The sequence below is a fragment of the Eleutherodactylus coqui genome, chromosome 6 (assembly GCF_035609145.1).
Source record: "Eleutherodactylus coqui strain aEleCoq1 chromosome 6, aEleCoq1.hap1, whole genome shotgun sequence".
Lineage (NCBI taxonomy): Eukaryota > Metazoa > Chordata > Amphibia > Anura > Eleutherodactylidae > Eleutherodactylus > Eleutherodactylus coqui.
Genome location: NC_089842.1, coordinates 47,164,771 through 47,182,941, shown reverse-complemented (window position 1 = coordinate 47,182,941; position 18,171 = coordinate 47,164,771). Strand labels below are relative to the sequence as shown.

At 50.5% G+C, this 18,171-nt stretch overlaps 1 protein-coding gene across 1 annotated transcript; it reads right to left on the bottom strand.

Annotated features, from left to right (window-relative positions):
• Positions 1–1,584: 1,584 nt before the first annotated feature.
• Positions 1,585–16,315, bottom strand: EFHD2 (EF-hand domain family member D2). The gene is made up of 4 exons (XM_066606728.1): positions 16,109–16,315; positions 7,684–7,831; positions 5,190–5,324; positions 1,585–2,048 (listed from the first exon to the last, which is right to left on the bottom strand). The coding sequence occupies exons 1-4, from the start codon at positions 16,264–16,266 to the stop codon at positions 1,914–1,916; spliced, it is 576 nt and encodes a 191-aa protein (XP_066462825.1). The 5' UTR covers positions 16,267–16,315; the 3' UTR covers positions 1,585–1,913.
• Between the last annotated feature and the right edge of the window lie 1,856 nt (positions 16,316–18,171).

Sequence of the window (18,171 nt, the reverse complement as noted above, 5' to 3'; positions counted from 1 at the left end):
CTGTGCGTATTTTGCTCAATATATGTGTTGTGGCAACATGCAAGCCTATGGCAGATTGGTACAGCATATTGCGCATGCAAAACCTGCGCATGCAAGACGCTGTCACAGATGTTAAGGCAGTGCAGCCTTCTGATTCGGAGACCGGTCTCTCTTCCGCGTACTGATCGTAGACATCCAGTGCAGCCTTCTGATTCGGAGACCGGTCTCTCTTCTCCGTACTGATCGTAGACATCCAGTGCAGCCTTCTGATTCGCAGAGCGGTCTCTCTTCCCTGTACTGATCGTAGACATCCAGTGCAGCCTTCTGATTCGGAGACCGGTCTCTCTTCCGCGTACTGATCGTAGACATCCAGTGCAGCCTTCTGATTCGGAGACCGGTCTCTCTTCTCCGTACTGATCGTAGACATCCAGTGCAGCCTTCTGATTCGCAGAGCGGTCTCTCTTCCCTGTACTGATCGTAGACATCCAGTGCAGCCTTCTGATTCGGAGACCGGTCTCTCTTCCGCGTACTGATCGTAGACATCCAGTGCAGCCTTCTGATTCGGAGACCGGTCTCTCTTCTCCGTACTGATCGTAGACATCCAGTGCAGCCTTCTGATTCGCAGAGCGGTCTCTCTTCCCTGTACTGATCGTAGACATCCAGTGCAGCCTTCTGATTCGGAGACCGGTCTCTCTTCCGCGTACTGATCGTAGACATCCAGTGCAGCCTTCTGATTCGGAGACCGGTCTCTCTTCCCTGTACTGATCGTAGACATCCAGTGCAGCCTTCTGATTCGGAGACCGGTCTCTCTTCCCCGTACTGATCATAGACATCCAGTGCAGCCTTCTGATTCGGAGACCGGTCTCTCTTCCCCGTACTGATCGTAGACATCCAGTGCAGCCTTCTGATTCGGAGACCGGTCTCTCTTCCCCGTACTGATCGTAGACATCCAGTGCAGCCTTCTGATTCGGAGACCGGTCTCTCTTCCCCGTACTGATCATAGACATCCAGTGCAGCCTTCTGATTCGGAGACCGGTCTCTCTTCCCCGTACTGATCGTAGACATCCAGTGCAGCCTTCTGATTCGGAGACCGGTCTCTCTTCCGCGTACTGATCGTAGACATCCAGTGCAGCCTTCTGATTCGGAGACCGGTCTCTCTTCCCCGTACTGATCGTAGACATCCAGTGCAGCCTTCTGATTCGGAGACCGGTCTCTCTTCCGCGTACTGATCGTAGACATCCAGTGCAGCCTTCTGATTCGGAGACCGGTCTCTCTTCCCCGTACTGATCGTAGACATCCAGTGCAGCCTTCTGATTCGGAGACCGGTCTCTCTTCCCCGTACTGATCGTAGACATCCAGTGTAGGCCACATGCGAGTGCCATCTTGGATATACCCACAAGCTCATGTTCACACAACGCAGAAGTCCATCTCATATCTCTCAATAGGGATTTTCTGTAGCGAGTACAAGCACCAGATGAATGAGAGGAGACACATTGTCCACATGTGACCCCCCCCCCCCCCCCAATCAGAACGGCTGTGTGCTCCCAATTACAACTGCGAGTGAAATATAAACGCCAACAACTAGTCGCCATGATTTTCTTTTTTATTTACACATCTCACAAAAACGGTGATTTAACGATGTAAAAAAATACTGCGTCTGCAACATAAAAATGGAAATCACTAGTAAAATGCTTCACTTTATTGGTCCATCCAACCTTAAGCAATAAATAATCTTTTTTTGCAAATATTTGACAGCAGGAATGTCCAATCTTGGCTCTTCAGACATTGATGAACCACTCTATACAGCCCTCGGCTGCTCGAACACGCTGGGAGTCGTAGTCCAGCAACAGCGGAAGAACAAGAGTTGGCACACCCTGCATTATATATAGATATATAGATAGATTTCTCTCTGCATGCTATGAAAATACTCTGTTTTATGGCTTGAAGGTGGACTGTAGCTCTTTGAACGCCGCCTTCCTCTGTTCCTTCTCTTCCGCCTGTCTCTTCTTCTCTTCTTGTTCAGCTTTGATTTCTTGTTCGAATCGGCTGCCGTGATTGATGGCCTGTACCTAGCGAGCAGAAAGAAATCCACACTTGTAAGACGCGATACGCGAGGTTGGGCGCACACCAGCATAATTTCATTGCGGAGTACGGGCGCTAGGTACGCGGCGAATAGAGTCAATGAAAGCATATTGATTTTTATTAATGCGTTCACATTTGCGTAGATTCGCTGCGCATAATCCGCACGTAAAAAAAGAAAGCGGTATGTTGTATTTTACTGCGTATTACGCGTGATAGAGCTCTACTGTTTTCTATGGGTATGTAATAAACAATTACATTGTGTATGTGCGGCGTTTATACGTTAAAATCACTGTCATACTCGGTGATGCAGCGGCTCACACAGCGGTAAAAGGCTGCACACGCTCATGTAGGCCTAATTCATATGAGCAGCTGCAGCTCTGCACGGCATGGGAGAAATAGAAAAACGTAAGTTTGGTATGTTGGCTTAAACCACGCCAAAGGAGGCAAAAACAAGACCTGGTTAGGCTTTGTCAGATAAATGGTGGCCTACAGCTACATTTAGACCGGCTGCACAGGACCGGGTTTGAATTGTGCGATAGTCTCCTGCGCAAATGATCTGTGGCATTCCGTGTAAATCCATGGAGGCGGCAACATCCCAGCACATGCGAGGTGCACACACATGTGATGCAAGATTTTCTAATGAAAACAACAGGAAACAGTCAAAGTTCCCCCGCCAGCGGCAGTAAGCCACGTTGGCGGATTGTTATTTGCCTGAGGTGATGCAAGGCGGTTTTAACACAAAAAGGCTATCACAAGTAGGTGAGTGCGATATTGGGCCTAGTTTTACATACTCGCCCGTGTGAAATTAGCCTTAACCCTCTCCAGTCCAATGTCGGGCCTGCCCCGACATCATAATTTCCCTCCACAGCTCCGATGTCGGGGCAGGCCCGACACTGCAGTGCAGGAGTGGATCTGCACCCGATCGTCAGACACATCGGGTATAGATGCACTCCTGCACTGGTCCTCATCGAGGACCCCCGAGGAGAAGGTAGAAAGGGTTTTTAACCCTTTCTGCCTTCTCCTTTACACATTACATAGCGCTCAATTAGCGCTATGCAATGCATAGATTCCGGCCGGCAATCATGTGACCGCCGGTGTTACCTGACCCCCGGCGGTCACATGAACGCCGAGCCGGGAGCCTGCACCGTGGGGGGGGGGGGGGGGGCTGCTTACCTGACCGCCGTCTTGCACATTCTCCTTCTGTCTCCCAGCCCGGCGATCATGTGACCGCCAGGTGCCACCTGACCACAGCGGTCACATGATCGCCGAGCCGGGAGGCAGAAGGAGAATGCGGAAGACGCCGGACAGGTAAGCAGGTCTCTCCCTGCACCCTCCTGAACTCTGTCAGATCAGGAGGGTGCAGAGAAAATGTATTTTTTCTCACCCATTCTCCCCAGCTCCAATTTATTTGGAGCTGGGGAGAATGGGTGAGAAAAAATAAATGGATTGGAAAGGGTTAATGTACGCACCAGAAACTTTCCTGGCCTGTACACCGAACGTCTCCGCGTGACGTGGGAGGAGCTGTAACTCGTATCGCAGTCTTGTGGCTTCGTTTCCAACTAGTTATGAATAAGAATTTCCTTTAAAGTCCAAAAATCAGCAATAAATGTAAAGGTTTGACACCAGGATAGCGGTCGGCGTGCCAACATATGCCATTGCAGACTACTGACAGTGGGAGGAAGTGGTAGTCTAAGGCTGTGTCACACAAGCGTATGCATATTCGCTTGTGTAATTATGTTTTTTACTGTACTTTATCTGTGCGCAATACTTATTACATGCGCAACGTGTGAACGGGACAATGCAATTCTATGGCATATTAGTACTGCGTATTAGTACACGCTTGTGTGAGCCCTACGGTTGTTTTCACACGACGAGAAAATCGCATGAGTACGAAGCCAGACTTTTTTTTTTTAAATTGTTCGCATTGACATGTGGGGAGAAAACATTGCAGTACGCACTATCTTCGAGAACTCCCGCGGAGCGCCCATTGTTTTTAGTGTGGCCGGTACAGTATCACACGACGTGCGAGGTGCACACGAGTGCCAAGCGATGTTTACCCATTGATAACAATGGAAAACACTCCGCGATTCTACTTCCCCTGAAGTGACACGAGTCGGTTTTAACACAAGTACGCCTCGCATCCGCGGGGACATCGCATGTTGGTAAGCGCAAAATTGGGCAGTGTCGCGGCCCGATATCGCACTCACCCCTGTGAAATTAGCCTAAGGATATGCAACAGTTCCAAGTTAATTCCGCCTCAAAACTCAGACAAGTGGCTATGCATCATGGGATTGTTTGAAAGTAACCTTAAGATGTTGCCTGATAAGCATCAGACAGGAGGCTGCACTGCATGGAAGACAGTGCAATATACAGAAGAGACCCCCAGAGTGTGACAAGCAATCAGGTGAGGGGGGACAGGGATGGAAGAAGGTATTATCAGGAGGGGGGCTTGTTTAAGTGGTTTCTCATATTTGTTGTACAGTTTCTGGAATAGCAGGGTGACCCCTATTATGGCCATCATTACTGCCCCCTTACACGTGCCAATTATCCCTATTATAATCACTAGGCAGACCAGCCATACAGTGAATAGCGCTGAGGTACAATACCACACACAACCTTTGGCCAGGGGTGGCGCTGTTTAAGGAATAAAGCAGACATGTTTTTCTAACCTTGCCGCTATGTTTGACCTTAAGGGCAAAAAACACACGGGCAACAACGGAGTGTAGTTACCCATGAACGAGGTTTTCTTTTTTTCTCTTCTCGGGCTATTCAAACTCTGCGCCAAAAAAACAGCAGGAAGATGGGTCCGGCCCTACACTGCTAACTATATGCAGGAACGATGGGGCAAGTCTTATTAACGGGCGAATCTCGCTAGTGGAAACTAAACCGTTGTCTGTGCCGCCGGGGACCGGATAAGGCAGGCCCTCCCTGCGTCAGCACGGATTGCGGCATTTCAGTAGTTAAACAGCCAGAATTGACGTTTTCCCCAATCCCGCCTGGTAGCCCAGCAATGATGTGCCTGTACAGCGCTCTGCAGGAACCGCCTCCCGCTAACTATCTACACACCCCTCATTTTGGTGGGAAGCGGACGCACTTTTAGAGGAGTCCAGATGTTACAAGTAAGTTACCTTTGCTTCAAAGAAGCACTTGGCTCCTTTCACCCCCTCAATGGAAACATCGATCTCGGAGAGTCGGGCGAGAGCGTGCAACCCGCTGTCCTCCTCCAGCTCCCCCGCTGCAGCTTTACGGAAAATTAAAAGGAACTTTAAAGAGAGGAAATAAGAAAAACTTAGATGTAATAAATCTACAAAGTGGAAGATTAATGCGTAGAGGTTCATTTTAGATTTAAGCACAATCAAATAAGTTTTTAACTTCCTTTAGGCTACATTCACACGGGCGAGAATATGAGCTCCATTCTTCTGAATGGACTTATGTGATGAGGAGTGTTACCAATGGGACCATGGCCCTCGCATATCGTGCGATGTGATGTTTCCCACTGTATGCTTCCAGCCCTTGATCCTTATAGATTACAGCCAGGACCAAGCACCGTATACTTACAGCACTTGATCCTTATAGATTACAGCCAGGATCAAGCACCATATACTTACAGCCCTTGATCCTTATAGATTACAGCCAGGACCAAGCACCGTATGCTAACAGCACTTGATCCTTATAGATTACAGCCCAGGACCAAGCAACATATACTTACAGCCCTTGATCCTTATAGATTACAGCCCAGGACCAAGCACCATATACTTACAGCCTTTGATCCTTATAGATTACAGCCCAGGACCAAGCACCGTATACTTACAGCCCTTGATCCTTATAGATTACAGCCCAGGACCAAGCACCGTATACTTACAGCTCTTGATCCTTATAGATTACAGCCCAGGACCAAGCACCATATACTTACAGCTCTTGATCCTTATAGATTACAGCCCAGGACCAAGCACCGTATACTTACAGCCCTTGATCCTTATAGATTACAGCCAGGACCAAGCACCGTATACTAACAGCACTTGATCCTTATAGATTACAGCCAGGATCAAGCACCATATACTTACAGCCCTTGATCCTTATAGATTACAGCCAGGATCAAGCACCGTATACTAACAGCACTTGATCCTTATAGATTACAGCCCAGGACCAAGCACTGTATACTTACAGCCCTTGATCCTTATAGATTACAGCCCAGGACCAAGCAACATATACTTACAGCCCTTGATCCTTATAGATTACAGCCCAGGACCAAGCACCATATACTTACAGCCTTTGATCCTTATAGATTACAGCCCAGGACCAAGCACCATATACTTACAGCTCTTGATCCTTATAGATTACAGCCCAGGACCAAGCACCGTATACTTACAGCCCTTGATCCTTATAGATTACAGCCCAGGACCAAGCACCGCATACTTACAGCCCTTGATCCTTATAGATTACAGCCCAGGACCAAGCACCGTATACTTACAGCCCTTGATCCTTATAGATTACAGCCCAGGACCAAGAACTGTATACTTACAGCCCTTGATCCTTATAGATTACAGCCAGGACCAAGCACCATATACTTACAGCCCTTGATCCTTATAGATTACAGCCCAGGACCAAGCACCGTATACTTACAGCCCTTGATCCTTATAGAATACAGCCCAGGACCAAGCACCATATACTTACAGCCCTTGATCCTTATAGATTACAGCCCAGGACCAAGCACCGTATACTTACAGCACGTGATCCTTATCAAGTTAATAAGCCTTTTTTTTTTGCCCCTCTGCATTTCAGCAGCGATACCCTCATTCATGTGGCCCTGTGAAGCGTTTTTTGCGCCACGGTTCAAAGATGTGTGAATTACAGTAGCATACAGATTTTTTGCAACTTAACTAAAAACGAGACTTTTACCTTTTTAGTATTTTTTCTTAATACCCTGAAAAGGCTGATAAATCTTTAGGTCATTGAAGTTGGTCGGATGGCCAATATGCGTCGGTTTTCTGTAATGTGCGCAATGCAATGTATTTTATTGTTTACGCGCCTTTTACACGAGTCGATTCTCGCCTGAACATCGCCGCTAGCTCATCCGCGCTCGTTTACACAGGCAGATCATCGTTGAGAATCGTTCACTTCTCGTTCAGCGCTTCACATTCAATGTATACACGGAGTGTATTCATACCGTAATGAGAAGTGAGCAAATCGACGATGATTTTTATCCCGGCCGAACGAAAAGTGCACGATGGCTCGCGTTTAGACTTAACGATTGTTGTCCGTTCTAGCTATTTTTTTTTAGCACTAATTGCTAGCGGGCCTTAAGTAATGGCGATACGTATAACGTGTAGGTACCTTAACAGTAAGCAGCTATCATTTCGCTAGTCGCTTAAAAAAATCGCGGAAGTGTACGAACGACATACGCTTGCCTCCTTCCCCACCGAGCACTCGCTGTCGGTAGACACCTACACGCCGCAAACAATCCGCGTTACCCTCCGTCACCTTACTAGCGACAGGCATCTTCTGAATATTTCATCGGCTTCAGCCCTGGGTTCGGACGCTGGGGGTGATACAGCCTCGTCTACCGGTGTGATGGATGGCGGTAGTAACTCTGCACAGACGCGGCCGCCGGCTCCGACTCACCTCCCTGAAGCTCAGTTTTCCATCAAAGTCTTCATCCACTTCTTTAATCATGTCCTTAAGGCCCAGGTGGGTTTGCGGCGCTCCGAGTTTCTCCATCATCAGCTTCAGCTCCATAAGATCTATGAAGCCATCCTTCCCGGCGTCGTACCTAGCAGAAGAAACAGACGTTGAGGATTAGCGCTGTGTTACGTGTATTTACCTACGCTGGTAATATTAGCAGGCGGAGGAGGCGCAGAAACAAAACTCCACGTTCTGAGCCGGGGCTAGGATCGCTTCTCCTCCAGCAGCTGCGTGACGGTGCCTCGCTGTACACACTAATCCCGACGCCGGGGGGAGGCCGGGGGCAGAAAACTGAGCTTATGAGTCTGCTGCATTAATGGGATGAATGTCGGCGACGTCTGGGAGCGTCTACTTACATTGTTCCTCGCGCACCGTAGCTTGCAGTCCCACACAAACAAGTAGAAAACACCAGCTGCGCACATAGCTTTGCAAACCTTCAGTGATTTAATTCATGCATCAAAAGCAACGAGACGCGTTTTGGCCTTAAAGCACTTTTCAGAATAAGCTGCCGTGCGTACATGAAGAATAACATTGTCCCTGCCCGATATATGACTTGTATCCTGGTGTATCACCAGTTTTCCCCTCTGCAGATGTGTATCTAATTCTCAGTCTTCACTGAACTGATAGTAGGGGCCTGCTGTTGTGATGGCCACTGTACACTGAACATGGAGGAAACAGCAGATTCTTCTCCCTTAGAGCTTATTCACACGGGCGAGAATGTGCATTTAGGATGATGTGAGGATGAAAATAACAGCATTTTCTATTTTTGGGTGTTACCTTGGGAAGCCTTGCCCATTGTTTTCAATGGGACCTTAAAAGTAATTGCATGGCACTCCCATGCCGTATGGTGTGCATACAAGTGCGAGATTTCCTATTGAAATCCCATTACGATCTTCCGGCGCACGTGAAACATGCGCCTGAGGATTGCGATTTCTCATAAGTGACGCGAGGCGTTTTTGAATGAAAAAATCACCTTGCACAACATTAACATTAACCCTTTCCAATCCACTGTCTGACCTCTGAAGACATTAGGATTTAAGGCTGTACAGCTCCGATGTTTGAAGACATCCGTCGGGGTTCTCTTACTGTATATTGCCAGCCTCTCTGCTGTTGGAGCCTATCCAATGGGTCACCTCATGCAGTACTGGCTTTAGCCAGCAGATAGCGCTGTTGTATAATAGCAGAAAAAGAGGAAGCCCTCTAGGAAAACCAGGATACAGATTGGATTGGAAAGGGTTGAAGGTTTTTCACATCATGATCAGTGTGACTCCCTTTGCAACTCCTCACAAACATCGAGCCGGTAGTCTGTTTCCTACCAAACACGTTGTAGCGTATCAAGACTAAATGGCTTCACAGAAGCCAATGACTCTGCACACTAATAGACTGTTAGACGTGAAAATGAAGGACACAAGACACTGTCCTGTCTTCGTTTGTCTCATATCCCCCAAGCAACGACTGTGGCAGAATAAACTGTTTTTGGCCTGGTATAGCAAAACAATCTAACAGTAAGACGTTACGGACAGCAAGGATGTCTTACTAGTTAATTTTGCTAAAGTTAAACTATTTGAGTTTGTTTCCATTGATATCAAATTTATGTATCCAAGTGCCATTAAACGGGGGTTATTAGCGGTTCGAAGCCGGAAGATCACCTGGAATTACAATATACTGCAATACTGAAGAACACTGTTTCCTGGGCATCCTATTAAGCCTTACCATAGGCAGGGCTTAGTATGGGGACATTCCTGCAATGATAATGGAACAGCCTCCCATAATCTTGTTGCGGGTGGGCCATTCGGCAAACCGAGGCCACGGGACGGAATATTCCGCAACAGCGTTGCAGAATATGGTGTCGCTGGATTCCGCAGGCTAACTGTTAGCAGTGTGGATTTTGGTGCTGAGTATTCTGCAGGAGGCCACAATAAATGTTGTAGACTATTCGGTCCTGTGTGACAGCACCCCAAAATGTTGCTGTCAGGAAAGTGCCATCTAAAGGATTAACAGCGTAGTTCGAAATTGCCTCCGATATCCGCCATTAAGCTGGCTGTCAGCTGCCAAAGACAGCAGACACCCGCTGCTGAACTCTCGATCATGCTCTGTATAGGGACACCCGGTATTCATCATACGTATACAGCGGATGTCAGTCGGGTTTTTGCATGAACAGTGCTTATCCCAATCACCGGGGGTCTGACTGCTAGACCCCCTGGAAATCAGAACTGGGTTCCTATGTGTGTCTCACCCATTTGAATGGAGTGGCGGTTGCGTATGTCCTGTGCTACTTCATTCACATCTTTGGGAATGCCGGAGACAGTCACATGTTGTACTCCGCCAGTCACAGAGTAGATTTAAAGGGGTTTTCCAGGCAGCGCCCACTGGGATCGGAGCGGGAGCACTACTCCGACTCCTGTGTAGTGGCCGACGTTCGTAATTGCAGGTTCAGCTCTCATTGTGATCAGAGGGATTTGCACTTGAAATAGCAGACTGGGGTCCCATTGACTTCAATGAGCGCTGCTATCATGAGCGCCAGCCACTAAGCAGAGGTCGGAGTAGCGGCTTCTGCTCCGACCTCCATGCATCCCCACAGGCGCTGCCTGGATAGCCCCTTTAAGCTGCAGTGAACGCGGTCAGCTACGGCTTCATTCAAACAGGGAGGGCGCCCAGTACACTATTTTTGTCGCGCTTGTCAGGGGTCCCGGCTGTCAGACCCCCACCCGCCAGATACTTATCTGCTACCCACAGGGAATTTGAATCCATAGATCATAAAAACATGATATAGTAAGAAATTAACATGGAAGTGGGTGTAAAGCAGGCGACCGCCCCCCCCCCCCCCCCCCCCCCGAGTATACGGCTGATGGATGAAAGGTGTAATATACTGGTTATCTGCACATACACGGGAGCTGGTCATCACTGTATCCAGCTGCCCCTGCAGTAGGTCACATCCCTGGAGTACAGTACGGATGGCCTCGTACCGCGCGGTGCCAGGAGCCGCGGCTCTTCCTATATCTTCTCCCTGCTAGATACAACCCACTGCTGTGTATTAAGGAAACTGAAGATGAATTATGGGGATTTTTCAGCTATTTTTACTCCACCCCTCCCCCAACATTCAGAATTATCTAAACTATCATCCTATTTTCAACTGCGCTGATCAAGACCGTAATCTTCATCGTGTGATAATTGCTCCAGCGCCTAACCACTAGCTGGAGAAATACGTGCGGGGGAGGGGTGGGGGTTATTCTGTATAATCTACAGTACTCCTTATAATACACAGATACCGCAGAACCTCAGTCGGTCCACCAATGAGCGGAAACACTCAGCATGTCCACAAAGAGAAGCTGCAGCAACTGAAGCGTATTGTGAGGTTCTGCAGCAGCTCAGGCACGGATCGAGACGTTCTGCAGCAGCTCAGGGACGGATCATGAGGTTCTGCAGCAGCTCAGGTTCAGCAGCAGCTTAGGTATAGATCTTAAGGTTCTGCAGCAGTTCAGGTATGAATCATGAGGTTCTGCAGCAGCTCAGGGATGGATCAGGTGGTTCTGCAGCAGCTCAGGTGTGGAGCATGAGGTTCTGCAGCAGCTCAGCTATAGATAAGGTTCTGCAGCAGCTCAGGTATAGATCTTAAGGTTCTGCAGCAGCTCAGGGATGGATCAGGAGGTTCTGCAGCAGCTCAGGGATGGAGCATGAGGTTCTGCAGCAGCTCAGCTATAGATAACAAGGTTCTGCAGCAGCTCAGGTATAGATCACGAGGTTCTGCAGCAGTTAGGACATAGAACTATATAACACACTGTGCAGCCTCTTCACTAGGGCTTATTTACACGGTTGAGTGTACTCAAGACTGACTTCACATGACTTCTGTCCGTTTTCACGATGCACAGGACTCGTGTGCTGTATTAACCCATTGTGTCCACTGGTAAATTCACAGAGGCATTTTTCCTCTTGCAGTGGTGCTGGCAGGCAAAAAAACCTGAAACGTTCCGTTTTTCAGCAAATTAAAAAAAACAAAAAAACTTCAATGTACATGGATTGCGATTTTTAATTTTCTATTGAAACATGCAATATTCACACGCATGAAAATCACATGTATTGTGATGGCACTCGCCCGTGTACATACAGCCCGAGGGGGTTAACTGGCATCAGAGTCCAAAATACTAAGTACTGCGCTGCCGGTTCACAACATGGACTCTAGGGAGTAATCCTTTAAAGGGATTTTTCCATTCCAAAATTAGTCGCTAAAATGTGATTAAAGGGATTTTCGGGATGGAAGAAGTTAGGACCTCCATTGATTCCTAGAACAGGAGGTCAGGTTGGCCCCCAAATGCATGGAGAGGTGGCTGCGCAGGCACTCCATTAATTTCAATGGTGGCGCTGGAGGCTGTCTAGCGCTCGAACTCAGCAGTCTGGTGCTGTCACTGAAACAAATGGGGTGGCAGCAAGCCTCTGCGACCTCCTCTCCATTCATTTGGGAACTGACCAGACCCCATTCTCAGGATCTGTGGGGGTTCCAGCGGTTGGACCCCCATTAAACAGCCAGTTATCACCCATGCCATGAATAGAGGATAATGTCTTCCAATCACAATACCCCGCTCATAAAAGTATTTGAATAGTTCCATTACCTTTCTGTAGTTTCTGCCGTTCACCAGATTTGTTGTCATCCCTCACTTTCTCCCAAGCTGGCTCCTGTCGAGGATGTTGACCATGATCCCTACTGATTGGCCAGGAGCAGGTGCAATAGGGTCACATTGAGCAAAGGGAGAAGTCGCCATACGCACTTGCGTATTTCACTGTGTATGTGCGGGGATTTTTATAGACCCCCGGCAGAACATCTGGTCAAGGAATGAACATACATTGCCCTGGTCGAAGCCAACCGGACGTCAACGGAAGACCCCAAATCACCATGCATCTGAGTCAAATGACCGGGTCTGGTGCGCCAACTCTATAGATAAACCAGTAGGACGGGGCAGCGAAAAGTTAACGGCTATGTACTAAATCAGTGTTTCCCAACTCCAGTCCTCAGGGACCCCCAACAGGTCATGTTGTCAGGATCTCCTCAGTATGGCACAGGTGATGTAATTATTGTCGGTGCCTCAGACATTGTCACAGGTGTTCTTACTATAGGATATCCTGAAAACATGACCTGTTGAGGTCCCCGAGGACTGGAGTTGGTAAACACTGCACTAAGTAATCCAAAGTACCCTGGTAGCTTGAATTTGCTTTGGAATGGACTCAAATGGAATATTCAACCACTTGTCATGTAATAACTGTTCAGCCCCCACTAGAGAAGTTGGGAGGGGGGGTGGTGACGTGTTGTTCATGCTCTTCAGGTCTGGTGAAGATGCCAAATCTCCTCTCCCTTCTCCTAAAACCACGTCTGCACATAACGAGCTGCATGGATGGGGGTATTAGCATCCTGCAAAATCACAGCAAGAATGGAACAGGTTGCCACAGGAGGTGGTGGGTTCTCCTTCAATGGGAGAGTTCAAACAAAGGCTGGACAAACATCTATCTGGGATGATTTAGTGATCCTACACTGAGCAGGGAGTTGGACCCGATGACCCTGGAGCTCCCTTCCAACTCTACCATTCTATGATCTGTATCAGGATACAATGTCTGCCCCGCTGGGTGGACCCAATTGACCACAATGTCATGTAGTCCTTGCCAGTCACTCAACCTTTCAAGGTGATGATGGTTCCTGCAGAAAACCATGAGATGATTGCCCGAACCATGACGGATCCACCACCGTACTTGACTATGGGAAGCAGATAGGCGGAGTGATAGGCTTCCTTCAGGCCGCCTACACATGGCAGAGCCAGATTCTATATGCGGCTGCGATTTATTGCGGAAATGATTTAAAAATGCTTGCGGACAATCACGGATTCAAGAGTTTTTCCACGGGGGTGAACAATGGATCATCCGAGTGAAAAAAAAATGCAAGCCCAATAGTGCCCTCCTCCACCTGCCCGAGTGATCTCCAAGCAACCTGAGAAGTATCTGCTCGTGGCATCACTGTAGTCTCCGTTTATTTCTTACGCTACCAGCGGTTTGCGGATCGCTGCTCTGCCATGAAAAATTAGTTTCTGGAATTCTCTCTCCGTTGTCTGGTTGAGATATGCTAGAAATGATGATGATCGCGCGGCAGGCACTCCGGCCAAGGGTAGACGTACCATAGCGGTAGACCGTGCGCCGGCTACGGGGCCTCTGAAGGGAGGAGCCGGCTCTGATTGTATAAGAAGGTATACAGGACCTCCGAAAAAGAGGAACTAAATTCTTAGCAAACAAGGTGGAATGGGCAAGAAACATCGGGCCCTCTTGTCATGGGTGGCAAAACCGGACGCCATAATGGGCGGCTCATTAAAGTTTTTGCTGTAGGGCGCCATCTCTTCTGTGTACACCGCCACCACCGGCCGCGCTTTAGAGGATACAATCGGCGCCCTTCTGTTCACACTTTGTCACCGTTGCGGTTAGCAGACAATGGTTTGCCTTTGAGGGTGGATGCTGCCATCACTCCCGATACCGCACCTCTGGATACACCAACTGGCAGTTTTGTGGACAGATGCTCCAACTAGATGGCACCATCAAAGTGCCCTCTCCGAAAGGCCGCAAGATCGGACATCGCACACGATCCACAACACACGTCTTGCGCAGATGACCTACTGCGGTTTTACAGATGGTTTGCCACTAACCCTTAACGGGATTCGGTCACCCCAATATCGAAATTGTGCCGTTAACAGAGCGTTAAGTGTGGCACACAATTCGAGCACGCGCTTATAGTTATTGCTGATAACTTACTTTTAATGACGTGGCACCGTCTATACAAGTGCGCTCCCCCCAGAGTCACAGAGGTGGGCCGCCTGGGATCCAATCATGCGCCCCCCACCTTTACTAACACCCCTCCGGCACCCCTCAGTGACGTCAGCGGTGAAATCCGCACTTTCAGTATTTCACCTTCTCGCTCACACCGGAAGCGGCCATAGGCACTGAAGCCGAGGTATCTGCCCCTGGCCCCATTGACTCGTTGTGCCAGCACCCAGCCTGGCAGAGCTTCCGGGTGGCTGAGAGAGCCACACAGGGCAAGCGCAGGAGCTCACCACTACTTGTGCTGATGGCACTGCCAGAACGATGGAGGGCGGTTAGCCACCGTGACTCGGAGCTCAGGCAGCCCACCACCATGACTCAAGACGGACCCATTTTATATGCGGCGCCACTTTACAAAAGTTCTACCAGTTTCGCCATGGCGGTGACAGAACCGTTTTATCAAGGGGGGGGGGGGGGGGGTCGTGGTCCGCGTGAGTATTATTACTGCGTACGCTACCAGGAGTATTATCAATCTTCCTGTTATATTAACCCCGTACACTACATTACACTATATTATATACACGCGTCTGACCGTCGGCCTCTCGCTATACCTGTTGCCGCGCTGCACCCCCCCGGCTGCCGGCAGCCTGTTACTCCCGAGGAGTGGGCTCTGGATTTAATGGAGAGGATCCATCTGTTTACGAGAACATTGCTGGAGGGTGAAGAGCCGCATCATAATGACAGATGACATTTCCCGGGGACGAACTATAAAAGGCACGACCCCCCCCCCCCCCCCCCCCCTATAAGCCACATCAGGGTTAACCCTTTCCCTTCCAGGGAGAGAGAAACATATATCCAAATATTCTGCAAGTGAGCACACTAATGAATGAAAAAACAAAAGCCATCATCTACACCCCCCCCCCCCCCCCCCCCCACCGGAGGCCATAATGCCATTAACCCATTAGTGGAGGAAATCCGAACCGGATGAGAGGTATTTCTGTTCCTAATCACCCATGTGCTGCAAATGCAATATGTTAGGGTTAGCAATGCTCTTCGATCAAGGTGTGCCACCTGTAGCTGGGAATTGTCGTTTCCCCTACCAATGCAGAAAAGAGAAAAAAAAATCCTTGTGCCGTCAATTCCCCCCCCCCCCCCCCCCCAAAAAAATACATTTGTGAGTATTTAGGCACGTGGAATATATAAAGATGGCCGACAGATCGGAAAAGGTGCGTTTGCAGCGAGGGTGAGCGTAGATGGAAAACGAACAGGCAACGCAGAAGAAAGTCGCCTTCGGGAAAACGTAACCGTTACTCTGTAAAAACGATTAGCGGCCATTTTTGGGCAGATTTAGAAAATTAAAGTCAAACTCTGGGCAAAATGCAATGTTTTTTGGTTATTTTGTATGTCTGGCGGCGCACAGAGAACGCGCGGAATCCATAGAGAACGCATCGGACGTGGCAGATGTAGCAGAGCCGAGTTTGCAGTCTGATGTTATGGTTGCAAGTAAACCGAATGCACAAGTGCAAGTTATCAGTTCAGCTCTGCTACATCCACTAAGCGGGCACCGACCGGCACTCACCGCCGGAACATCCCCTCCATGTCCTTGATCTGCTTCCTGCTGAACTCCTTGAACTCGGTGTACGGGTTGAAGACCCTCATGTGCGGCGGCTCCCGCTCCTCCGGGTCCTCCATCCGCAGGCGGCGGTTCAGCCTGGAGGCCAGCTCGTCCGCAGCCATCGCGTCCCGTCCCCGGCTGCTGCCGCCGCCACCTGTCCCCCCGCACGAGAGGCAGCAGCCGGCACGGGTCATGTGACCGCTCCCACACATATAACGCCGCAGCCCATTGGACGAGAGCGCAGAGGGGGGCGGAGACTGGTCCAGAGAGATGAGGAGGAGAGGAGGATGCTGAGAGGCGGAATGTCACCGCACACTGCGCCACACATAGCGCACGTACGCACAGCGCCGGCAACACTGCGCCACACACAGCGCTGGGCAGCACAGCGCCGGCCAACACTGCGCCACACATAGCGCACGTACGCACAGCGCCGGCAACACTGCGCCACACACAGCGCTGGGCAGCACAGCGACAGGCAACACTGCGCCACACACAGCGCTGGGCAGCACAGCGACAGGCAACACCGCGCCACACACAGCGCTGGGCAGCACAGCGACAGGCAACACCGCGCCACACACAGCGCTGGGCAGCACAGCGACGGGCAACACCGCGCCACACACAGCGCTGGGCAGCACAGCGACGGGCAACACCGCGCCACACACAGCGCTGGGCAGCACAGCGGCGGGCAACACTGCGCCACACAGCGCACGTACGCACAGCGCCGGCAACACTGCGCCACACACAGCGCTGGGCAGCACAGCGACAGGCAACACTGCGCCACACACAGCGCTGGGCAGCACAGCGACGGGCAACACCGCGCCACACACAGCGCTGGGCAGCACAGCGACGGGCAACACCGCGCCACACACAGCGCTGGGCAGCACAGCGGCGGGCAACACTGCGCCACACAGCGCACGTACGCACAGCGCCGGCAACACTGCGCCACACACAGCGCTGGGCAGCACAGCGACGGGCAACACTGCGCCACACACAGCGCTGGGCAGCACAGCGACGGGCAACACTGCGCCACACACAGCGCACGTACGCACTGTGCCACACAGCGCTGGGCAGCACAGCGACGGGCAACACTGCGCCACACACAGCGCACGTACGCACTGTGCCACACAGCGCTGGGCAGCACAGCGCTGGGCAACACAGCGACGGGCAACACAGCGACGGGCAACACAGCGACGGGCAACACAGCGCCACACATAGCGCACGTACGCACAGCGTCGGGCAACACTGCGCCACACACACACACACACACACACACACACACACACGGCAAAACTGCGCCACACACCCAGCACATCCGCAAAGCTTCGGCGCCACACACCGCGCATGTCCGCACAGCGCCGGGGCCACACTGCGCCACACACCGCGCATGTCCGCACAGCGTCGGACAACACTGCGCCACATACAGCATCGGGCAATACTGCGCCACACACACCACGCCACACTGCCCCACACCGCGCCAGGCAACAACGTGCCGGGGCAACACCGTGCCACACTACCAGCCCCTCACCCCTACACTATAGTCATCCTATATTACCAGCCCCTATAGTATTGTCCCCTCACCACTACGCTACAGTCGTCCTACAGTACTGGCCCCTCACTCCTACGCTATAGTCATCCTACTCTACTGGCCCCTCACTCCTACGCTATAGTCATCCTACTCTACTGGCCCCTCACTCCTACGCTATAGTCATCCTACTCTACTGGCCCCTCACTCCTACGCTATAGTCATCCTACTCTACTGGCCCCTCACTCCTACGCTATAGTCATCCTACTCTACTGGCCCCTCACTCCTACGCTATAGTCATCCTACTCTACTGGCCCCTCACTCCTACGCTATAGTCATCCTACTCTACTGGCCCCTCACTCCTACGCTATAGTCATCCTACTCTACTGGCCCCTCACTCCTACGCTATAGTCATCCTACTCTACTGGCCCCTCACTCCTACGCTATAGTCATCCTACTCTACTGGCCCCTCACTCCTACGCTATAGTCATCCTACTCTACTGGC

What these genes read in the sequence shown, in the direction of transcription:
- EFHD2 (XM_066606728.1), bottom strand. Translation starts at nt 16,266, where the DNA reads ATGGCTGCGGACGAGCTGGCCTCCAGGCTGAACCGCCGCCTGCGGATG. An exon ending in ATGGAGGGGATGTTCCGGCG is followed by an intron (nt 7,832 to 16,108) that starts GTGAGTGCCGGT and finishes TTCTTCTGCTAG; the next exon opens with GTACGACGCCGGGAAGGATG. An exon ending in AGTGCTTCTTTGAAGCAAAG is followed by an intron (nt 2,049 to 5,189) that starts GTAACTTACTTG and finishes TCTGCTCGCTAG; the next exon opens with GTACAGGCCATCAATCACGG.